At 38.7% G+C, this 26,211-nt stretch overlaps 1 protein-coding gene across 6 annotated transcripts; it reads left to right on the forward strand.

Moving 5' to 3' along the window:
* The first annotated feature begins 3,072 nt into the window (after window positions 1-3,072).
* Window positions 3,073-25,827, forward strand: ccdc85a (coiled-coil domain containing 85A). 6 transcript variants are annotated; one of them, XR_013787550.1, is made up of 5 exons: window positions 3,073-3,678; window positions 4,135-4,195; window positions 4,317-5,768; window positions 22,171-22,228; window positions 23,928-25,827. XR_013787550.1 is itself a non-coding variant. In XM_079472566.1 (5 exons), the coding sequence occupies exons 2-5, from the start codon at window positions 4,136-4,138 to the stop codon at window positions 23,941-23,943; spliced, it is 1,122 nt and encodes a 373-aa protein (XP_079328692.1). In that variant the 5' UTR covers window positions 3,092-3,678; window position 4,135; the 3' UTR covers window positions 23,944-25,818. The 6 variants fall into 6 exon arrangements, 4 of the variants coding, with proteins under 4 accessions (XP_079328691.1, XP_079328692.1, XP_079328690.1 ...); XM_079472566.1 differs by having other exon boundaries at window positions 3,092-3,678; window positions 4,317-5,304; window positions 23,928-25,818; XM_079472567.1 differs by having other exon boundaries at window positions 3,111-3,678; window positions 4,317-5,295; window positions 23,928-25,819.
* The last annotated feature ends 384 nt before the right edge of the window (window positions 25,828-26,211 follow it).

Consider the following 26,211-nt stretch of genomic DNA (forward strand, 5'->3'; position numbering starts at 1 on the left):
CACTTCACTCTTATTACCCAAAGGTTTTACATTTAATCACTATTAATAACAGGTTCTTTAACAGGTATGACATGTACAGAAGTTTTCAAACACTTTACAGTCTTTAATGACAAAAACAAAAATTAAATACAGAAGAATACTCATTAAAGCTGCTATAAAACACATTCATTCTTCTTTTCTTTTGTTCTTAGATAAACTTGCTGCTGTGACTCCTGTTACAAATGTTAAAGAATGCGCTTACTTTAAGAGGTGACACTCTGCGCAGATCTGACGAGATCCCTATTTTGCTTTATGCTTACGAAAAATGAGCTTTAAGGGATAATGCTGTTTTTGTTCATTCAAGCACAGAAGAGAACGTAGTACTGGTCTGCTGTCTGACACAATCTTACAGAGATTCAGTGCCACTCAGTTGCTTTGTGTCAAACTCAAATGAAGTCAACGTTATGGGGTTTTTGGCCAGCAAATGTATTCAAATGTGCATTTTGTCCATAATCATTAAAACGGCGACATCACCATTTTAATCAACAGGTTACAACCTTGATGCATGGTGCCGTTTTCCTGTTGTAAAATACATTTGGTCAAAATGTAATTTTTAAAAGATGAAATGCCTGAACACACAGGCAAATGCTAGTCCTCTCTCCAGTTCCTTATGTCTCAGACCTCAAATACATAGAAATTTACATTTAAGACATAATGTTTCTTGCGTAAAGCAAACACTGTACTTGTTCAAACAACAAGATCTTTTATCAAAATAGTCCCCCACAGTTGTGCTGTTGCACGCTGAAACATAGAGCGACACAAGTCAGGTTTCTTTCCAAAGTTGCAAAATTTGAATATCGCATAAAACATTTGCGAATAAGCACCGTTTCAACTAGTCAACCATCACTTCCAAATAAACTGCAACTAAATATCAGTAAGAAATGTAAGAGAAGTCACTGAATCTATAATTTTCATATAGAATAATACTTGTGCAAGCAGATGATTACGAAACACAATCAATTCGGTGCTTTTGTGGATGCCAGCTGTTGGAAACACAGTCGTGACAGTTCTAAGAGGCAATTACAGAAATACTTGAGGACTTTGCTCAGGCATTTATCATAACAACATTTCTGCTGCTGTGTAACAACAACAACAGTACTCTGGTTAGTCAGGTTATGCCGCCTCATAGTGCAGTTACGTGACTTTTTTCCATCTCCCATTATTCGCATTAACCCTTTTTTGCAAAAATGAAAAACCACACCAGGCATTCAATGTTTTTTTTAAAGTATATATTAGTAAATACTGAAAATAAAGATTGACAAAGGGAGACATGTAATATAAAGCTTAAATAATGTAAACAAAACATCAACGTTGTAAAGTGTTGCAAATATATTAGTTTTCTATTGCAATTCCATCAGTAAAGCATATGAACGATCTTCATCATGAGTTTGAAATGCACTTTAAATTTGTATTTATAAGAATGAGATTAAACATCTTATTATGGCTTAAATTGTTTCGTAATAATGAGATGGGTCCATAGTTTTGTAAAGTCTTGTTAACTGAGACAGAATACAAGACAATATAGAAAATAATAAGCTGAACGCATGCATAGAAGATCAATAAAGAATTGTATTTAGATTTGTTCATCTACATATTTTTTAGATGGAATGTTTAATAATAACTACAACGTTTCATTAATCGATGGACAGATATTGTCATTAATGACTATCCATAGGCCTACATAATTTTGCACTACATTATACTCCATAAAGTTTAATGTTACGTTTAAGACGATGTACAATAAACATTGTGGAACATAAGATAATATAAAAGATACAGTTATAGTTAAACTCGCATGAAAAACATGTAGAACTAAATTTTAACTAAATTGTAATTTAAGCAGCAATACTTAATGAGTGCGTTTACATGCACATTCTTGCTCTTATTAAGCTTAATAAGATGATAACAAGTAAGAGCATGTAAACGCGTAAAACGATTTATTTTATCTGGAAAGCTCATGGCGTAAGCAAACCCCGCTTGGCAGAGGTAGTTTTTCGCCCGTTATTCAGATTTCGTGCTGAATGTAAACGTCTTTCTCAGTTTTGTTTATGTGCGCACGTCTGACAGCGCAATAGTACAATTCCAAAACGGAAGTGACAGTCAAATAACGCATAAAAGTCCTCTCTCGAATCATGCAGTTGATGTAAAAACGTCAAAATGAAAACCTTCTTGCCTAGGTTGCTTCTGTGGACATAAGAAGAGATATACAAATACAACTTCTGGCCGTTTTCCCGCTGTATTTTAATTACTTAACAGACTATCACTGGTGACATCACTGTACACAAGAACCCCGGCAAGTCTCAAACTTGTACACGCGGTTTTCTGCGTAGCCGGTTTATTACTATGCATAAACACGTGAGAACTGATTTCTTTTAAAAGCTGATTTTGATAGATATCCGTTTATTTTGTGCATGTGAACGCACTCAATGTCTCACACAGCTCCGTCGTTTCCTGGCTGTCCTCATCTGGATCTCTGCCTAAAGATCAAGGTGTGGTGCCACAAGTGTAATGAATCATAATTTCTGTCGTTCTTGTCTCCCGTTTTTTTTTTGTCTTTTTTTTGCGCGGCACTGCGATAGCGCTTTTCAGCCATTATAACAGTGTCCTAATGCAGACAGGTTTCAACTGCGGTAAACGTGACGGATGTATTCCACAACTAACCAATCAGGAAACGCCAACCTGACTGACGGAAAGTTTAGCCAATTAAACGACATCATTCATTACATAAGGAAGCGTTATTGAATCGTACTAGACCAATGAACAAAATTTAAACGAAAAATAACGTGATCAACAAATCAAGACCAATAATTTTTTTTAAATTAAAGTCGACATTGAATCTACAATATTTTAAATATATCCATGACCGCCTTAATAATAGTAATTGTAAAAATGATAATAAAACAAATAAATAATAATAATTAATATCAACCTCTGCTTTGCACCAGGTGGCGCCCAATAACAAGTCAAAAGTAACCTGTCTCCAGGAGAAAAAGGGGGCGTGTGCCAAAATGGAGAGCGAGCGAGCGAGTGAGAGAGAAATCACCAGCCGACCGATTTCCTAGCTCGCTGTCACACACCTTTTGCTGTGAAGCGGCCGGCCGTGCGTCTGTCTCTATGCTTGCGGACACGGGCTCAACGCCACACGGAGGAGGAAAGCATGCGCACGGACAGAGCCCAAGAAACAGCCTAAGTCTCTTCAATAGAGACAGTGAGTGCATAACGGGGAAGTACTCGCCGGTGTTCTGACAGGGTGCATCCCTGCCTTTGAAGGAGACAGCATGGGCAGAACAGTTATCTTTAAAATGTCAGTCTCAAAAATACGATAATACCGAGGGGGATTTCGGACAAGGAAGGATTTTAGCTTTGCTTTATAGCCTAGGACTAAGATAAATTCGGAGAATGGAAAAGCCCATCCAGCCTCAGCTGCAGCCGACCACATCCAAGAGCTCAGAAGGTCCTTCGGAGGATCTTTCCAAACTTACGGATGAAGATCTTCTAAAATGGAGCAAGGAGGAGCTGGTGCGCCGGCTGCGCAGAACAGAAGCGGAGAAGATGAGCGTCATAGTTGACCACAGCAATCTCATCCGAGAGGTGAACCGCAGGCTTCAGCAGCACCTGAACGAGATCCGGGGGCTGAAGGTAAAGCGAGTCTGGCTGCAGGTGATAGGGTGGGGGCGAACCGAGCAGCCACTGCATTAAACGTACATTTCTCTTGCATTTAGCTGGTATTTTATACTTTAAAGTAGTTGTAATGCTAAGTTAGTTTATGCAAATATACCAAAAACATTGTTTTTGTAAAGTATATTATTATGAGTATTATGTGAATACATTGTGATATAAAATTATATTAATATGCCAATGTTTTAACCGTCTTAAAGAGAAAATTCATGTGAAGCATGATGGGTAAATTAAGGGCATACTGGAAATGTTATTTAAATGACAAAATTTTATCTTTAAGGATGTACATAGTGGCAAAGATAATAATATTGTAATGTAATATATTAAAGTATGTATATATCATCATGTAATAATATAAAAAATAGGTGTCTATTACATTTAAATAAGATTCTTTAATAATTTTTTTTATATGTACAGTATGGCTCACTACAAACCACCCATATTCAGTATGCAGAATACAATACTAGAACACCTGAGAGTGAGTTTCTCTTTTCTCTTCACCCTGCAGGATTGACTCAGTGTTTGCTGAGCTTTACTTTTATCAGTCACTCTCTCCCTGCTTAGACATCAGTGTTGACTCATAGATTTTATTGTTGCAGGAGGTGAATCAGAAGCTGCAAGAGGACAACCAGGAGCTGAGGGATCTCTGCTGCTTTCTGGATGATGATCGACAGAAAGGGAAAAAGGTGTCGAGGGAGTGGCAACGTCTGGGGCGGTACAGTGCGGGGATCATGCGTAAGGAAGTCACGTTGTACTTGCAGAAGCTGAAAGAGCTGGAACAGCGTCAGGAGGAGGTGGTGAGAGAGAACCTGGAACTGAGGGAGTTGTGCCTCATGCTGGATGAGGAGAAGGGCTCTGGAGGAACTGCCGGGTCAGTGGGCACCACGGGTCCACCCGGCTGCAGGAATTCAATCGATAGCCAGAGCAGCCTGTCTCATGCCAGCGGTCCTGGGCCTGGGCTCCTGAGAGATGTGGGTGATGGGAGCAGTACCTCCAGCGCGGGCAGCACCGACAGCCCTGACCATCTCACGCATAAGCAGCAGCTGTTGGGCGGCCCCGCTGGAGGCAGTCCTGACCACCTTCTTAAGCCAGGCTCGGGGGAGGAGGCACCGGGTCCTGAGCACCCAGGGCGCAGACACAGCACCAGCCAGGAGTACACGGCGCATACCTTTCCCCAGGTGTGCCGGTCTCGGTGTGGGTCCTTCTCCAGTCCAGACCACAGGGGTCTGCGAGGGCTCAGTCCCGAGAAACATGGCAAGAGCTTGTCCAGATGCGGTCCAGAGCCGTTCTCGAAACATCTGCTGGTGTCTTCTCAGCCACCCGGCAGTCCTGACCTTTTCCAGAAGCACAGGGGCAGTATGGGAAGTGTGTGTGGGAGTCCGGAGCCCAAACATATTTTATTAGGGACACCAGAACACCTCAAGAAGGGCCGCGTCATATCTGGGAGCCCCGAGATGTTGAGGCATCAGTATGGCGTCGGCCACGAGCACAGCAAGTTTGGCAGCCCTGCCCGCGAGATGGCACAGAAGAGACCAGGCGGAGAGGAGATGTCCCCTCATCACAGGAACATCTATAGCGGTATGAACGGTGGGTCCGACTGGAGCCTGCTGTAGCACCCACAGTGACATACACAGAGTTCAATGCACCACATACAGAGGGGATGGTCATCTTTCATCATGGAGGGCATCATTGCCAGCAAAGCCCAATTCCCAGCCAGGCTCTAAACCATCCCATTCAGCCAGCCATGTATAGTTTAGTTTTTCTTTGCTCAGTTCAGGAGAGGCAATGAGGGGATATAGCAAGGGCTCTGGTGTCTGCTAGACCAGAATGCCAAGCCATCTCTCTGGCAAAGGTCGGTGGTGTCCAGTCTTGGTACTCTTGGGTCAATCAGCCTCTGTACCGGTGCCTCCTTAGCCATTTTTATGCTCTGGAACCCAGCTGAGGGAAATCAATCAAAGACCAAAATGCTCAGAGGCCCAACAAATACAAGAAGACAGTGCTGCCCAGCAGGACCAGGAGTGGACACCATTGTATTTGCCATATGCACCCAGGTGAGTGGAGTGGCAAAGTACGAGTCAGCAGCACTGGAGCAGAAAGCTGAGATAAGGCCCATCGCTCACATTTATTAAGCTGCCCTATTTTTTGCGTTCTCAGAAGCCACTTCAGCAGAAGGGAGAGTTCACCCCAAAATAAAAAAATGTAATTATTTATTTACCCTTATGTCATTCAAAACCTGTGTATGACTCTTTCTGCTGTGGAAAACAAAATATGTTTTGAGAAATGTCTCAGTGGCTTTGTGTCGATACAATGGAAGTCAATTGGGTCCAATGCTGTTAAAATATCTTCTATGGTTTTTGTCAAGGAAAGTCATTCATGTTTGGAATGACATGAGGGTGTGTAAATGATGAAAGCATTTTCAGTTCAATTCTTTTGTTTGTGATGCATATAAGTTGAAGAAGCTCTTGAACACACACACATACACACACACACACACACACACACACACACACACACACACACACACACACACACACCAGCACACTAAACTATACACACAAGACACTTCTATTTTATAACATACAGATTTTCTTACATACATACATACAGTTCAAACACACTTAAAAATGCAACACCAACACTATTTGTCAACTACCCACACACAGATTCTGTTTACATGTTCTGCCACACACACATACAGACACTTTCAGATACACATAAATATTTTGACACAAACACACACATACAGACACTTTCAGAAACACATACATATTTTGACACAAACACACACATACAGACACTTTCAGAAACACATACACATTCTGACACAAACACACACATACAGACACTTTCAGATACACATAAATATTTTGACACAAACACACACATACAGACACTTTCAGATACACATACATATTTTGACACAAACACACACATACAGACACTTTCAGATACACATACATATTTTGACACAAACACACACATACAGACACTTTCAGATACACATACATATTCTGACACAAACACACATAGACACTTTTGAACACACATACATGCTATCACACAAACGTGCAAACACATACACATTTTCACACAGACCACAATGGTGCTGGCACAGATCACCGCGGGGTCTCTTTACTTTGTTTATTATAGCTTCGCTTGGTGGTTTTGCCTGCTGTTTCTGTGAGATTTGTTTTCGAGTTTTGAAAATTCAAGTTTTGTGTGCATAATGAAAAAAGTTGAGAAAGTTTAATCCATGGTTTGTGATGTGTAGCTTCACCAAGTCCTGAAGTAAAACCTCTACTGACGTAAGAATTGACAATGTAAGTTTGTGTTCAACATAAAAAATGTATACAGGTTCGGAACAACTTGGGGGGGGCTAGTTAAATGATAGAATGGGGTATATGCAGATAGGATGATGACATACTCCCAGGTCACTTCCGCTCTCATAGCACTAAGGGCATTTTTCACCAATTGATAACCATGTGTTTAGTGAGACGTTTAAATTTTGGCGTACTGACAACACTACGGTGAGCATTGTTAAGTGCCTCTGTGATCATGCCTCTAGTAAGTACAAAAGTTCACTTTACTTTTTTTCATAGTTGCTGATGTCCCTTGAAACTGATAGCCTGAAGTGCTTCTCCCTTGTGGTTGTCGACAAATCGCAAAGTGTTTGAATAATTAGACTCACGTTGTTGATCGTAATTCTGTGTGCATCCTGAAGCGAAACGCCATTGCTCCCTATGGCGCCATATGTAACAGCCTGGCTGAGATTTTAGCTGAATTTTTTACCCTTATGCATATACCCCATTCTCAACTTTGGGTGGACTATCCCTTTAAGCAACCTTATTACATCCAGCCAGAATATTGCTCTTTTCTACCATACTGGGATACTGAGAAGAACATCTTTGCACTATATTGTATCACTTTAAAATAGCAATTTGCTTGAATAGCTTTGTTAGTAGAAGCTGGCAGACCAAAAAAGCTGCAGTAGTTGTTACTGAAACTCAAATGATGGGTCCAAAAATGTGTGTAGAACAAAAGAGAAGAATATCAGGCTCTTCTCTTGGTGTGTAGCGTTCCCACCAGCAATAGGCTGCTAATGATTTCTGCGAGGTGAAAAGTGCTGAGCTGTGTGGCTTGTCAAGGCAGTGGGACACTTCTTGAAGCTGAGCGCTGTTTACCTTACGCTGCGTTTAATAGGAAAATAACAGCTGCTAATTAACACCTGAGATTGCTGACCTCAAATACAGCCATGGGTGCTTGGAAGTTACTTGAATGCCTAGCTATATAAAGATTGTAACAATACACAGGAACGGACAGAATTGTATCCATCCAGGATGATGGATGGTTGAGTTAGAAGGTAGAGATTTTCCTTATGTTCGGTGTGTTTCCTCTCAGAGTGTACAAAGGTCTTGTGTGCAAGCTCTGTACCAGACAGCCTATACTGAGATCCGCCCTGCTGATCTCTAACGTCTTTTGACACCACAAGCAAATAGAGAAAGAATAAGCCATTGTAATCTCTCTTGCGCTCTCTTTCTGCGGTTATTTGCTGTGCTCAAGACACATACAGCATTCTGTATTTCTTTTTTGTTATTTCATTATTAACATATAGCATAATCATTGGTGCATTTTGTTTTGGAGGAGACTCACAATCCCCAGAATGACAATTAGCCTAAATACAAATAAAAATAGTAAAAGTATTATTTTCTGCTCACGCAACTGAGTTCTGGACCAAAATCACATGCTCACATTCTGAGCATGGAATTACAGTTTATCCCTGTTGCCCGTGGCCAGCCAGCCTGGATTATCCCTTAAGAAGGTTTTGACAGTCGGATTTCTCTTTTCCTCCTCCCTTACTGGGGTGTGTCCTGGGGTCCATTATAACACTTATCTTTTTGGCCTTGGTCGATGCAGCCTTTCTTATAAATCCACTTAAGGAGGTGCTTACTCCCTTAAGTCACTTGTTTGCATCACATGCATTGAATTAAAGAATTTAAAATGTGGTCTGTAAATATTCAATTTAAAATTAGATGTGATGTAAATGAATGCAGACTTCTGGAAGCTCTTGAATGTATGTTTGGCTGCTATGTGTTTCCTCTCTCTTGCACTGCGCATACCAATTCGCATAATTTGTCCCAAAACATAGTATGTTGAAATCTCCAAGTACCTGGATTGTCTACTGTTTCCAATAAAAAATTCATGTTCAGATCTATGCACACTCCCAACAGCTGATATTACCCAACTCACCTCGAGAGGGCGGAGATTAGTAAAACTCTATTGCATTAATAAAATGAAAAATGCATAACCTAATTAAAAAGCATTTACAGTAAACACTACATAAGAAATAATGAATGAATAAATACGTAAATGCAAATAGATGTAGTATTTATATCATATGATTGTCTAGTCCCAGTGCATGCATTTATTTTATTTTAACATTTGAATGATTTTGGTATTTTATTAGACATAATAAATCTATATCAATAACATATATTATTAGCTGCTGTCATCAATCCTTACAATGCTTATTTTGGCTTTAACACTTAAATCTATGCAATCTGTGCAAGTTAATTAAAAAGTTATGTCCGAGAGTAATTTGTCTTTTATATAAACTTAATTAAATTATAAACATTACTTTTTGGTCGTTATGAGTTGAGCTAAAGAGATGAAGAAGGTTTAGTTACTTTTTTTGTGTTTGTATTTAATTGTTCAAGCATGAAAAATCACACCAGTGCAGTGCCCAACAAAAATAAGATATAAAGCAGATGCACTTACATACAAACATACAAAAATTCAGCCCACACAGTGTGATCTCAAGTTTACTTACAATCTAGAATACCTGCTGCAGCTTCACCCCTTCTTTCTGCTCCCTTTATAGTTCCCCGCTGCAGGGAAACCCACCGGCTCAACCCTCTCCCCCGATATAGAGGACACTGCATTTGATCTTGTTCAACCCCCTCTTCATAAATATCACCCATAGTTTCCCTGTAAACCGGTTTCATAGGAGACCTCTGTCTAAGTGTTCCTTTGGGCCCAGTGTTGGGAAATCATAGCGGCTGTCAATCAGAACGTCTGTCAACGTGTTGTGTAAATAATGAATAATGCTGCAGCTCGGCTGCGTTTGCATTGGTAATGTGACACAGAACGAGCACTGCTGGCGTTTGACGCTTCACGCTTTGTAGACTCTTGTCGTAGTTCCAGCCTGACGTGGCGATATATGGTTTTGGCCCTTTTCAGTAATTTAATTTGAATTGAAGGGGGAAATTCATTTATAATTGCTTGGCTGGATATTTCATTTGTCCTTCTTTCATTTCTCAAGAGAAACAGGGTCTGGCATCAGATGGCTGTTTTTCGCTCCATTACTGTAGAACTTCAGTTGTGTAACAGTTAGGAAACAGTTCTCAGAAGCCGGGTACTAAATTAAATCTACTCAGTTTTTGGTGACCTGGCCAATGAATGTTCTTAAATTCTCTGCCATAATTAATGTCTGTTTGCTTGTTTTATGCTTCAAAGAAAAATTCTAATCCTGCTGAGCTGTGTTCTAAACAGACAGCAATTTAGTCCCCCTGTGATCGTTGTGTGCGGTTGCTAATTCCAAAATCTATCTATCTATTTTCGTGCCGTCTTTGACATGCAATGATTACAATGTGCTTCATGCCGTGTAAAATTGAAGCTGATGAGAGGAGTTCTGGGGTAAATAGGTGAACACACTTTGAGAAGTGGAGAGCTACAATGTTTATTGATCCCTCATTAGTGCACGAGTGAGTAATTGATTCAGGGTTTCTGCAAGTGTGTTGGAAGGAGCAGGTTTAAATTGAAGATGTGGAATAGATTGCAGTTAACTCTTTACTGTACGTCTAGCCAGCTGAACGATCAGCATTAATGGATACATTATTAGAAACTCATGAACAGCATTTCTATCAGTTACAGCCTTGTTCGCATGCTAATAATAAACAAGGCTTTCGTGTTTGGTCTGTTTGAGTGTAATTTTACTCCACTATTATCGATGAGTTGTAAACTGTTTAACTGACATTTGCAAATGCAGTTTATTTGTTTTATTCATATTATTATATTAATATAATAATATTATTTATATTATTCATTTCTTAATTTATTATTTGGCATTAGGGGACATTAAAGGGACCATTCATGGGAAAAAATGTTGTGTTCATAATATATGTTCTTACAACGGAAGTCAATGGCGACCAGTGTTGTTTGGTTACCAGCGTTCGTCAAAATATCTTCTCTTTTATATTTACATTTACATTTAGCAGACGCTTTTATCCAAAGCGACTTACAAGTAGTTTTATACAGTGGCACATTACTGCAGAGCAATCAGGGGTAAGGTGTCTTGCTCAAGGGCCCTTCAGTCATGACCTGCTGGCACTGAGATTAGAACCGACAACCTTCTGATGACAAGCCCAACTAAGCTTACAAACTTAAAAAAGGTCATAAAAGTAGCTTGTATGATTTCTGTGTATTCCAAATTTTATAAAAATATGCTGTATCATAGCAGAATACAGTTTGATTTGATGGTGCCATATGACAAAAAAGAATCTTACTTCAATGCAAACCTCTCAATATTGCATCTCCATCTCTCCTTTTCTTGGGAAGATGTTCAAGTTTTTGTTTTTCAAATTGCAACCCAGAGCTATCTCTACCAAAACTTGCCTCTCTAGCGTACAGCGATTAGGTAAAACATTAGAAATTCATGCAGAGAGTATGTAGCCAGCCTGCTCTTTGCCCAGAATCCCTGTTTAACTTCCTGCTGACTTCAGGCGTAATGTAGAAACCGCTGATTGCTACCGTAGAAAGAGGGAACACGAAGGTTTGCAGTGGTCAGAACCCCTGCAGATTATTACCTAATCGACAGATATACACACCCAGGAGTTCACAGACCAACTCTCTGCTCGTGAGGCCAGATTCAACCCACCATTATCTCTGTTCTAAAGAATGATGCAGAGAGGGAAGTCAAGTTGATAGACTGCTGTGTCATAAAGGTCTTAAAATGGTTTCTTACTAATGACCCAATGGTAAATTTCTCGCATTGGAAATGCTGATTCAACTGATTCCCTTCTAACACAATGTCCAGTTAGTGGAAAAGTCTGTGCTGCGTTTCCTGAAACCTTCTTAACACTATGTCGTTCTTAAGTTATACCTTGAGCTGTGCCTTATCGTTAATATGTGTTTCCCTTAACCTCGTTAGTTAAGTAAACCTTCTGTAAGTCATACTTTGGTAAGGCTGGTCTGGACCGCTCTTAGCTATACCTTATCACTGTTGACGGTTCGTTCTACATCGCAGTTTAATTTCACATATACTACTTAATAAAATAATTTAATATAAAATTTGATTTATAATTACATTTATATTTTTTACTTTAACTTAGTTTTAATTTTACAAAAAAAATACTCAAGTTGTAATACACCAAGTTTATTGTTTTCATTAATAAAATTGCCATACACTGATGGTTGTTAGCTTTTTTTTTATTATAGCTTATTATCCCAAGGCACATCAGCAGGCAAACCATTTTACAGAAAAGGCTTAGAAAAGGGAATAAATGTTATGGGGAGTTCGGTCAAACTATGGCAGGGAGACTGCAAAAGTGGTCCTAAATTAAAGACGCCTCCCACCGCAGCGCCAGTTAGTGTATGTGCCTATTATTTCATAAGAGCACATTTTAGTCCCCTGGCTACCATGTCAGAAGAGACAATCCTACAAAATTGTCGCCTGCCATGGGAGCAAATTCAGCAGCTTTTATATCTTGTTGGTCTAACTAACTGAAGACAAACTCAGCAGCACCTAAATTCAGGTGTTTTTATAGCAACATATACTGTATTATGATAATATAAACCAGGTGTTCCCAAACAAAGGTATAATGATAGGTATGTCATGGTACACTTTTAAATGAGAAAATGGGGAAAACACACATTCAGTCCCTTTTAGTATTTTTCTTGGCATGAATAAAAACATTTAATTGCAATGTCAAAATACCCCTTTTTAGGGCTGAACAATTATGGCATACTTGTTTATAATATTCCTCTTGATATTGTATGTGTGATTCATAATTAACTATACAAGTGTATTTGTTAGTTGCTGGAATAAACTTTTTAATGCACTGCAACAGCAAGCGGCTTTGCGTGACCCTCCTTATGACCCAATGTTTTTGATGTAGTGTATCGTGTTGAGACATTTGGGCATGAGATTGTGGGTTCGCACATTGATTTCACAATTAAATCCATGGTTAGATTTACTTTGTAATTTGGTTTATTTTTATACCGTGAGTCCTAATAGATGCAACTTCAACTATTTCTAAAGTGCTTATTTTATTAAGAATGCCGCTATCTCACATAAAGCAGTCTGTATAGAGTAAATACTTAGAGACAACGTTATAGCCCTGGTTATTCTGACACTCTTGTTTTATCATACGATATTGATCTTGACCTTTGGCAGTGAAGTGATATAGTTGTATTCTTCCAGGTGAAGGCCAGGCGCATAGTATATAACTCACTACGGTCAAGTACCTACATGCCCCATTGAACATATTTTAAGATGAATACATTTAGGAGACCCTTGATTTAAAGTGATTTACAATGCGTTGGGGGTAAACATTTTATCAGTCCGTGCATTGCTTGGGACCTGAACCCATAACCTTATCATTGCTGTATAGTACCATGCTCTACCAAGCTGTAATAATTCAGAAAGAATGACTGATTTAGATATTAAAACAGCAAGATGAATGCATTTGCTGACAATAGATGATAAGGAAGTGCAGATCAATCAGTGGAAGGCATGCGGGGGGAACAGGAGATGAAGCTAGAAGGTATAAAATACTATGAGCACACAGTTGCATTAAACAGGATGCTTGTGGATTAAACATGATGTTGTCATGCATACTGTAGGAAAGCAATTTCTCTCTTCTGTTGTGGTCTCTTGGTAATTCAATGTGGATGGAATAGTTTTGTGTTCATAATTAATATTTAATATCAGTGTGACTAACGCCCTGTGCTCAGCTCAACGCAACTGTATAGCTTTTTAAGTCACATCTTCACATTTAATTGTATATCGTTTTTATATTAAATTGCATGTCATTTGAAAGCAGATGAACAGGAAATCCTGAAGCAGGTTCCTAAATATCAAGTGGTAGCCTACATATCTTATGTAGAGTAGATAGCATATGGATTTACACAACAGTAACGAATCATATAAATATATATCAAAAATATGATTTTCGATGATATTTAAAATATTAACACACATATCTACCATTACTATGGTTTTCCACCAGCCTGCATATTAAGAACCGCTAAGACTCTCTTTTCAGCGGAGTGCTAACAGTAGCATCTACTGCGTGAGTCTCTAGGTTTATTAATAATGAATGAATTGTAGCAAAGCAGTGTATTTTCCTTACGTATCTGTTCACTGACAGTCTTCAGGATAAACTTGACAGTTAATTAACCTTTCTGTCTTTCCATCATTAACTCGTCGCTAGTTATTTTGCGGCAGTAGGTCTAAGCTTTATTTGACATGAAGTCTTCTACTGTCATTTTGAAATGTATATTTTCACCGTAATCTACCATGTGTGTGTATTTCTGATGTCATGTTTATTTTTGTCGCTGACACTGGTTTTGGATTGTAGTATGGGCTGTGCTATAGTAGAAACTAAATGTGAGAGATGGATTAAGAGAGTGATATGAAGAGAGGAGGACAGTAAGGGAGGTGAAACTCTTTTTCATGGTGAAAGCGCTGCACTTTTGCACTTGGTTGTAACTGGTGGGTCACATTTCCAAGCATAGGCAGAAAAGGCTGTCGGACACTGACGTATCAGCTTCAGAGAGCAGCATGCTTCCTACTGTGAGAGAAGAACAAAGTTCATGCAAAATCTCTTGAAGAAAGCAAAGCATCTTTCTTTACTACATAATGTTAATCAGATTGACAGAAATGACTTTGACGTAAGGAGCAATGACTCAACATTACATTTATTTTTCATTTTTTGACAGAATGAGTCATATCTTTCTATTTTTCATTGTGTGTATGTGTATCAGTACACTGTATTTTTTATAGCTTTTTTAATCTGTGCTTCTAGCACACTGCAATGTGTCAAGGCTTCACTTTGTTGTCCAATCTTTAGAAAGCCCACTCGGATGAAGTCACTCATCTGTGATTCAACTACTTTTTCAATTGAACAGCTATTCATGCGCACGCACAAACACAAACACATCCATACATTTAAGCATACAGACATCCCTTGCATTTCATCTCCCTATCCATACACACACACACGCATGCACACACAGATACCAGAAGAGGCTTTAGACACAGCAAAATTGGACAACAGAACCTGGTTATGAAAATTAATGACATTTAAATGAAGATGAGAGAGGTAACACTAAGGGAGGAACCTGAAACCGAACAGCGCTGTGTGTGGGAGAATGGCAGTGTAGTGGCAGCTAACTGTGGGTATTTATGGACTCCCTTCAGCATAAACAGCACTACTGCACTCTTTATAAATCATTCCAATGTATGACCCAACATACATTTTGGAATTCATAATTTGCTGACTGAGTTTGGAAAATACCGCCATACCAAATGACCCCTTTTTCAATTTATGCTCATAAATATTTCATATGAAGGAATTACAATCTTCAAAACCACAGCAATAGATGGATGGAAGGAGATATACATACAAAACAGCTCCTGTGTGACAAATATTGAAGGGTGTTCAGCCCGTGCTAAAACCTACACTGCTTTAATACTTTTTCCGCCCGTTTCAATCCTGTTGTAATGTTATTTTAAAAATAACAAATTTCTCTGAGGCTGGAGAAGCAGGGAGCTTGTAGTTATTTATAGGGTTGACAGACGTTAGTGTGGAAACCCCTCTTCAAGAACATAATGTTAGCCATACAGCTTCAGTCAGCAGTATACGTCAGCTACATTGGGATCCTTTAGTTTACATCAGCCATATCCGAACATCCAGGGTGACTGACAAGCTGATTCTTACTATGCTTTATCTCCTTTATCTTTTACTGCATTTCCTTCTGAACAGTTGGTCAACCTCAACTATGTTGTGTTTTGGGTGCTTAAAAGAATCGTCAACACATTCTAACTCCCAACTCGCCACATATTGAAGCTTGGTCAGCGCCTCGCCGCGAAATGTATGTATATGACAAACCATTGGTGTCAATACCCAGATGAGATGGGCATCCAGTTTTACCGTTATTATGAAATGATATACTGGTGTATAATTTTGTAATGACAAGTATTGGGGTATGATTTAAACAGCCAGGTATTTGTATACCTGTATTTGCATGACACTGTTCAGTCATTTTGAGGAAGTAATGTAACATTTATTGTATGACATAAAACATAGGATAAAAAAAAATCATGAAATGTTCTATGCATACCCAGGTTAATTGATTTATATTAGTAGCAGATGCAAAATCGGTGGGCTTAGGGGCTCTAAAATATCTTTGAAATCATAAATATTCACGAAAACCATTTATATCTTTACAATTGCCAAGAATTAAATGAGCCTTGAACTGATGAGTACCCCGCACATCGAAAAACTAAATTACAATATTATGCCCACCGGAGATGCTATTTTAAAATGCCTGACACTTGATTTTAGAGTGCCTGAAAATTACTATAAAAACCTCCCAAAGTATTTGAACACAAAGAGAGGAAGATGTCTGTGCAGTTGTACAGTCCTAAAAATAAAGCTGCCAAAATGGGGTTTTCACAATGATACCATAGAAAGGCGAAGAGAGGTTTGGTTCTTCTACAGTTTTTTTCACTTTTTTTAAGAATAGTTTAAAGAACCCAAGTACACAAGTACATTTCCATGGATGTTATAGATTATTGGTGGGACCATACACACTGACAAAGAGCCATTTAATATATTTTTTAAAGAGAGTAGTTGGTTAGCAGGGTTTCATTCATCTAAGGTGACATCTTTGTATGTACAGTACACATTGTGAGGAAATACAGCATAAGATCTATTGGGAGCAGACAGGACATTAATGTAAATCATACGTGGTGTGATTTAGGATGAACATGGGTATTTTATAGAAATTGTTTCTGGAAGCTGGGTCAGTGGAGCAGCCCATCCTCCATCTGTGTGTAAGTTTATGAGAACATGCATTGATTCTGTCAAATGTCCTTAAATGTCCCTTTTTTAATTCAATCTCCAATGCTGAACCTTAACAACTATGAAAATTATGGTGTTGTACAAAGCTCATGAATATTTAATGAGCTATGCACTGTTTGGTTTATGATAGGCTCACTGTTGCCAACTCACTCCAGCAATGCATCATTTCACACTGTATACCTTTGCTACACAGTGTGAAAAGCCTGTAGTATTGCAGGATTTCTCACTTTACCATTTAAGGCAATGTTAATAAAAAACCTTTGAAATGTCTTTCCTGTGCTTGAGAAATGTGGTGCAGAAACAGTGTCTTCTCACTTCAGTCATTATGGGATAATTCACCCCGAGCAAAGGTACACTGTGCAAAAGTATTTGTTCTCCCCATTTGTTTCAAATGGTGATTTAATCTCTTAACCGACCTGATTTTGCTGATGGCCTCTCATTATTTTACGCTCCACAGTGGCACAATGATGTGGAATTGCAAAATTCTAAAACACAGAGGTAATCAAATTTAGTCACTGATCCTTTTTTTCTCATTTTGCCTGAGGAAATCAATAAGGTCACCGAGGTCTGGATTTCAGATCTATTTGCAAAGAGGCTCATTAAGCATCGACCTTGTCCAGTGGGAGCGTGACCATGGATGCTGAGATCTCCAGGATCTCTCAGCAGAGGTGGAAATCTGCGGCACATTCGAATTGGCACCTCGTGAGGGCATGGGGCACAAACGCTCTTAAGATTTTCCCCAGAACATCCTGTTAAGTAGGCCAGCGGGCTATCTCATTAGGTTTTCACTTTGAAGTCAATCCACTACTATTATGTTTAGTTTAAAACATTTAACATGTGAATATTCATGTGCTTATTAAACCTTTTGCTGAACTAATGACCAGTTTCCAGCTAAACTTAGAATGAAGGGGATCCATGCAGTGAATATTCTGTGATAAAGATACAACAAAGTTAAGGAAAGATATGAGTTTGTTTTGATTTATTTAAATGTGGCCCTATTTTCTGTATGATGTCTAGAAAACAAGGACTACCATGTTGTAATGATGACTGTGGCATTGTTTTGTGAATCCTTTGATGTCCTCAGATCAGCAGTGTTATTCTGCCGTTCAAAGACTTCTTTTTGCTGCTGTTTTACCATCTCTCTGTTCAGCTACTAACAAACAGGCCAAAGGGCCAGAGGACTGTTGTGAAACATACTGTTTATGCATGTTGAGTCATGAGGGTTTATCCTTTCTGACCCTGTATGCTTTGTTGTCTAGATTTAACTAAAAGGTTTGGCTTTTCTGTGGCAGAATTTTGTTGTCATTTTATTATAAAAACTGCAGATGATGAGAGAGTTAGAGAGAGGGGTGATGGGTTTGTTTAATGAGAAGCCCAGCAGTTGACCTTGTGAAGGGCAGCAGGGAAGCCCTGATTACAGTAGAGATGAATGAGAGAGAAAGAAGAAAAATAGAGCAAGAAAGGGTAGAACACTACATCAGTCTTGTTCATTAGTTTAGATTAATTGTTTACTCAAAACTATCCTCATTTTCTGCAGTGGTTTTGCACAGATCCATACATTGACCAATGAAATTTTGCAAAGGTTATAAAAACGTATCGTTGCTCTTACACAGAACCATTTATGTGGGTTTGGCAATGAGCGTATTGATGCATCACACATGCAATTTGTTTCAGTTTTTGATACAATTGAACAGAAGGAGAGCTCACAAAGCTCCTTTGGCTGGATATGTTTATTTTCAAGTTGATCTATTTTGTAAAAAAAAATGTAATCAGGATAAACATTAATGACTCTATCTTAAGGGCAGAGTAGGCAATCCAGTCCAGTAACATTTTTGTCATGCATAAGTCTCTTAACATCCTGATAGCAATCAATAAGTAAAGTGAAAGATTGGTACTTTTATAATTATATATCATCTGTGAAAGGAGTAGGGTCAAAAAACATTGGACCAATTACTGCCCTCGGTCCGAGGGCAATGAGACGTCACGTGTACATTTTCAATCTACGTATCTTGCATTCCACTGCGCGAGCAGGTACCTGGAGATGTTGGTTATTGTAGTCATGTAATTCACTTTGTACTGTAATGTTTTCTCAATGGTGAATGTGACTTGACTACACTGGAACCGATCCAACAGCTCATCCAACGCTCATTTGTTTTGGTGAAGGTGGGGCTTTGGATGGGGATTCACGAGGGGGAGGGATCGTATGATGGCACTGCTAGCAGGAAAACGTTAGCATTTTCCAAATGATCTTCTCTGCCTTTAATGCGATAGTTCACCCAAAAAGTTAAATTCTGTCATCATTTCTTCACCCGCAGGATGTTCCAAACCAGTATTAATATATTTGTTCTGCTTAACACAAAGGAAGATATTTGGAAGAAAAGATTTCGTCCCCCATTGACTGCCGTCAATGGGTACCGTAGTTGTTCAGCTAACAACATTGGTCAAAATATAATCTTTTGTGTTTTTTGTGCTGATTGATTTTTCCTAATTCTCTTCCCTTTCCTTCTTTATAAGAAAAAAAAAAAACTTCTAATCTCACTATTCTTAGCTTTTTATACTGTGCTCGCCTTTAATGGACTAGTTTGATGCACTTATGTATTTTGTGGCCTATGTTGTTATAATTGCTTCCAATGTTTCCTCATCTGTAAGTCGCTTTGGATAAAAGCGTCTGTTAAATGACTAAATGTAAATGTAAATGTTTTGCAGATGAAAGACAAGCGGTGAGTAAATGATGACAGAATAAAAATTCTTGGGTGAAATATCCGTTTTTATGTATTTTGCGCACATAGAAACCAGCCCTAAATCTAAGCTGATCTACTCTTATTCTCTTTATTTGCCTTTTTAAGAAAAATGCAAATGTAGTTCATATGTGTGGTCATAAGGGTCGGTTCTTGCATTTTTCTTTCTGTTTACATCTTAACAATGCAGTAAAGCTGAAACAAAAGGCAGTTCTTGTCAATAAGAAGTCACTGCTGCCTGAAGAAAGTTATACTTTGAATTGTGTGCTAACATGTTTTATAGACTTATTTTGTTTCCTGAGATCTATAAACAAGTCGCTGTTCCTAATGTCGACATGTTTTACAATCACAAGTAATGTATGCACCATAAAAATTCCACTTACTACCAGTATCTGTGCATACGGCAGTAATGGTTTGTTTGTGTTTGTGAGTGTAGAATTTATTGTAGTCATTTGAAGTTGCAGAGGCGTGTTGAACTCGGCTGTGTTTTATTAACGATATTGACAAATGCAACATGTACAGAAGCAGGTCAGAGGTTTAAGCACCTTTATTTATCCTCCGTAGCTGCGGTTCTGCTCTCTTGCTCAGCAGTGGACTGTTATAATGTTATTACTTTACAATGGGGAAAATCATTAGGCTTTAAATAGATCAGGTATTTTCACCAAATGAGGGTTTTATCCAGCAGTACACAGGACAGACCAACATGAACACGTAACGTCTTTTTCTCGATCTGTTAACAAACACATTCTTATTTCAGCCATCTGTCATCCACAATGTCCTCCTAGCAGTGGACTACACTGAAAATAGCCCTCCTTTATTTTTATAAAGGTCCACAATATTTTATTGAACTGCAAGTTGCATTTTTAAGACAATCAAAGCTGCTTGATTTGGTTACACGTATTGATTCTCACTGCATGCCTTGCAAAATGAAATAATGTTTATGGATATGTCTACAAAGCAAAGCATTATGAAAAACTCTGTTTGAAGATGGGTGCGGATAACTGGCACAGAGTTCTTTTTCAAGAGAACATAGAAAGGAATGCAGAACACCCCATCTGCTTCCAATTCTTCTTGCCTGCAGATGTCACGTCGCCCATTCGTTCTGTTCATCACAATTCATTCTGATGTCAAAACACTTGAGTGCATTCCTTCAGTTTCAAATGGCAAAAAGAGCTCAAGGACACATGCAAGGACACATGTTTCACTTCTGTCCATAACCATAAAATCCATACAAGTATGATTAAAATATGTTAAAGGTTGTCATCCAAATGCATTCTCATAATTCTTTAAGCATGTCCAGCCGACTGATTTTGAGATTATCATAATGTTTGTTAGTACGTATTGAGGTACACAGATATGCAAAACAGGTTCTTTTAGCTCAAAGAGACGTGTGCAATCATCTCCCTGGTCGTGATTCTCCTGGGCTTGAGTAAAGTATTACTGTATTAAGCCTAAAGCAAAGTAAATCAATAAAGAAACAAATTGCTTCTCGGTTTGGCTCAAAAATAGCTCTTAACCTATTTGTATGTGTGAACCCTGTATATAAAAATAGAGTTGAAACTCGGATGCGTGTGTTTGAATGTGCACTTCATAGAACGAGTGAGCCATGTCACCTTTGAGGGGGTGCACGAGTGACACTTGATTCAGACAGAAGGTACTTATCATCAGCAGACACTGAGGGTCACACCTCCTGCAGGTGCAATCGCACTGTACTCAACCAGCTTAAGAGATGCCTTTTCTCTCGCTCGCCCGCACCATTCCTCTCTATCTCTCCTCTTTTCTCGCTCTCCATTTGGGTTCACATGTGTGCTTGTAAATAGCAGTGTGTGATAAAAGTGTGTTCATATTTTACATGTATGCATTTGGCAGATGTATAGTGTAGTGATAGCCTATGCATTTAAAGGGATAGTTCACCCGAAAAATCTGTCATCATTTACCCACCCTCAAGTTGTTCCATTCTGTATAAATTTGGTTGTCTACTGAACACAAAGAAAGGTATTTGGAAGTATTTTTGCAACCAAACAGTTCTGGGGCATTACCAATGTAGTATCTCTTTCCCTATTATGGAAGTCAATAGTGCCCCAGAGCTGTTTGGTTACAAAAATTCTTCCAAATACCTTTGTGTTCAGTAGAACTACAAAATGTATACAGATTTGGAACAACTTGAGGGGTAATGGGTAAACTATCCCTTTATGAAGAATTAATATCATCGTATTGGCATTGGTATGATACCAGCATTTCATATCTTATTCTTTTATTTATTTGTGAACATTGAATCAGTACTTCAGCCAAAGAGTATACAGGATCAGGCGAATGATGAAACACTGCCCAAAGAATCACAAACGTACAATTTTTATGTAATTAATGTGTAAGCAAATTCAGGATAGACAACAAAATGAAATGAAACAAACAAATTCTCCTGTTTTCTGTCACACTGCATGTACTTTGTAGAGCACTTAAAGGTTATAAGTTCAGCACCCTGAATGAGCTCAAGTAAATTACTGATAAAACGGTATAACGTTTTTTAATATATTCATATTATAAAATGTATGTTTTTTTTCCCTCTGCAGCTCTGATATCGGCTGGCTGTTGTACCAGCGCATGCAGAAATGTCAAACTTTGGGACAGGTAAAGCTTTCATTTATACCCTCTACTGTAGTAGAGTGTCACACAGAGATATAGCACATGCTTTACATGCTTATTTTATTAAATTAAAGTATTAAAGGGACAGTTAACCCACCCCCCAATAAACTGTCATCATTTACTCACCTCCAAGTCGTTCCAGAACTTTATAAATCTCTTTGTTCCGATGAACGCAGAGACTAGGGATGTGATGGTGGTCGTGACAACAGCACCACGGCGGTGGTAAAGTGCCATGATTGCCACCGGCGGTAGTGCACGTCACTGTGATAAACATAAGTGTAATAAAAATGACAGTTGCGATAAGAATTGGTATTTTTAGCCTTTCAGTGTGGATGGTTTTATTTAAAAGATTTAAATTGACACTGAAATTATTGACATACATATCCGTTGGTGCGTTCGAGCGCGGGCCTGCACGGCAAAACCCAGGTTATTCTGCGGGTTCTGCAATGAGAACAGTTATATAAAAATCAAAACCGGCTGTGACCCGCTTGCTTGGTGTCGGAGTGCGCAGGTTGCCGCGGTTGCGGAGAGATCTATTTATTTGCTCTCTGAGCACATTTTCTGAACGCCCGTATAGTACAGCTGTACACATCTTAATCTGGACCATGTCAACATGTTAGTTTCCCATCAACGAGTAGGAAAAAGAAAACGTTTTAATGGCATCTGAATAGGAATTCATTTAATTTCAGATATCATATTTCAATAAGTATTTCAATAAGCTCTAAATTTCTCTTCCACTCGTCATGTGGTTGCTACATTCAAGTATAATAATATAAATAAATAAAATATGAAGAGTTTAGTTCCAAAATAAGATGACTCTCAAACTGCAGTTTGTTTTGATTTAAGCCACAATAACTCTATACAATAAAAATACAGTTACACCTAACTAAAACAATAAAAACATGATTTTTGAAAGGTTTTAAAAATAGAATCTCATTTTGGAACCAAACTCTTCATATACTTCCCCACCACCGCACCAATTTGTCCACTACCACCGCGGTGGTAAAATACCACCACCGTGATGGTGCCCTAACAGAGAACGATATTTACAAGAATGCTTGTAACCAAACGGTTCTTGTTCTTGTACCATAGTAGGAAAAAAGTCAAAAGTTCCTACTATGGTAGTCAATTATGGCCAAGAACTGTTTGGTAATAAACATTATTCTATAGATCTTTCTCTGTGTTCATCGGAACAGAGACATTAATACCCATTTGGAACAATCTGAGGGTTTGTAAATGGGTGAACTGTTCCTTCAAAGTACAGTAGCTAACACTAGGGTGTGCTTGATTTTAGTGCAGAGGGAGTGGCTTAATGTATTATTTAAGTTTGTAGCAGTTTCATTGGCTGTCGGGTTAACTGACCCTTGACAGTTACACTTCATCTTGCAGAATCCAGGGGAAAAGTAATTTTTTTAATGGTGGAGCTAATTTAATGGTAGAATAATTCAACTTGCAGGAAAGCAGTAGAACGGTTTGCTGTCTTGGTTTGCTAAGAGCGCACATGTTCCTAAACAAATGAAACAAAAAACACAAACACGCCTACATAAACCAAAACTGTAAGCTGAGCTTTCTGTAAAAGCTTAAACTACCGGTTTCGTAGAAAAGAAGTTAACAATATAAACAGTTCATAAATGCTTTGTTGCTATTTCACCCCTACTAACCAACTGCTCATTTTCTTATACAGTTTTGATGCCTCCTGACAATTGCCTTGATTGAATTCGTTGATGGGAACCAGGCCATGGAAGATGGTCCCGTGCTATATCACTTGGACGGACAAAAGTTGGAAGATGAAGAGTGAATAAAATACAAAATGTTAAAACAGCCATCATCTCCCGCCCCCACCATGCTGGTTCCTGGTCTACTAATCCAACTTACAGCCCTGAACAACAAAAGCCTGAAGGAGAGATTTCTTAGGAGTCAAACCGCTGGAAATAACAGGATTGCCAAAAGAAATGTATGTAACGATTGCTCTTTTGCCAACAAAATAGACCTACCTCCTTCAAACTGAAAGAGACAAAACTGGACTTAGAGGCTAGTACCCATTTTGTTTACAGTCGCCACAAAAACACATGCAAACAATCGAAAGAAACCTTTGCACACACATGCAGACAATTCTTATCAGACTGGTCTCATAAGATCGTAGGTTTTGTTTAGAGGTCTAGCAAAACCTGCGACGCAAATCCATTTAGATTTTTGTAGTTCAGCAAAAAGCACAGATTAATCTCATATGTTTATAAACTGTATTCAAAATACATTCAAATGTGGTTTGCAATCTGACTGAGTTACACATTTTTTCGATGCGTCTCAGTTGAATAGATATCAGGTGGCGTTTCGTCATTTTGGATGTTTTTGCAGAAGCAAAATTACGTTTTCTGCTCTCCTTCTACACTGACAGCTGCTCCGGTTGTATGAGGAAGTCTCTTGAGATTGTGTTGATGCTTAAATCGGTACCACAGCAACCAATGTAGAAGATCAGATTTAAACCAACATGGGATGCAGTGTGAACACAGCCTAATAGCAAGGACAGCATTTCTTAATATATATTGACTTTAAGAAGCTCTTCAATTGGATTTCATTAAAATGATATCAGTCACTGCCTGAGTTTCAATACGAGTTGTGTGATGACCTTTTATGTATTGCGTTGACTTATGGCCATGTGTAAAGTACGGTAGTTTGATGTTCAAGATGTCTTTACTTAAAATCTGCATCCTGATCTCTGGATCAGGAGAGGCTCGCCTCCTGTCTCTGAATGTCCTATAAATAATCTTTCTGTAGACACAGTGTTGTGTTATGTGAAAGAAGCAGAAATCTGCTGCTGCGTCCAGGACTTGTGTAGCCAGATGCATAGGCTTCAGTCGTGTCGAGTCTTGCGTTTGGTATTTCTGCCCTCACTGCTGCCCAAATCAAGCGGCCCCATCACAAAGCTTAATGTAAGCTCCGCAAATCCTGTCTGTTTCAATGCTTTGTGAAATTGCCAAACCCATTTTACGGTTCTCCATTAAAACAAGATTTTGTTCTCCATCTGTTTGTGGATTCAATTTGAACGGTGGCCCAGTGGCACTGTTCAGTGGAGACAGCAAGGCTCCTCATTGCACATTCTCTGTTTGTGGACCATAACGGAGAGGCAATATTGGACTTGTGTTCCATATGACTATTTGCGCCGTCAAGCCTCTCTACTAAGCAGGTATTTCATCTAACCTCTCCCGGGTGACAGCAGACCATAAACACTGTAATCATTTGAGAGGTTTTGAGAGCATAGCCTTTATCCCTCACTCAACATGACGTTGTTTTGGTCAGCCAACATCACACACATCAATTCTGTTGTACACGGTCAGTATTAAATACAGCAAGGCTACTTGATAAACTCATTAACCTAACATTTATTTTTGTTGACAGATTATGAAACAGAACAGATATTATATGAGACCTTTATGTTTTTAAAAAGTAAAGAGTAGTTTAAGGCTTAGTTTTTTATATATAATAACTATAATTATTATTTTTGACGTACTGGAATTATTGATTCTATAAATATACCAAGAGATGTACGTAAAAAAAACAATAAAGTCTTCTTTATGTAAAACTTTTGTTTGGCTCATGTTCTGTTATGTGTCCAATCAGTCCAACTTTAAAGTAATCTCATTTACATAAAAATGAACAGTTTTTAATAGTAATTTGTGACTCTAAGGCCATGCGTTCCCCTTTTAAACATTTGCGAGGGACAGCATACAGTGCAATGTGATGCAGATTTGTCATCAGAATAGTACGCGCGTACTCTATGCGTACCGCCGGAATTTTGTTACCTCACATTAAAAGTACCCGCAGATAGCGCATGCGCATTCCATTTCTTGCAGTTACCTGGCAGCGTCGATTCAAGGTAGTTGAAGAAAACCTGACCCCTGTAGGCCCGGAGAGATATTGCAATATGTCGTAATGCACATGAATCATAAATAAGCTTAGCTTTCCATTGA

The sequence above is a fragment of the Barbatula barbatula genome, assembly GCF_947034865.1.
Source record: "Barbatula barbatula genome assembly, chromosome: 14".
In the NCBI taxonomy this organism is placed as follows: domain Eukaryota; kingdom Metazoa; phylum Chordata; class Actinopteri; order Cypriniformes; family Nemacheilidae; genus Barbatula; species Barbatula barbatula.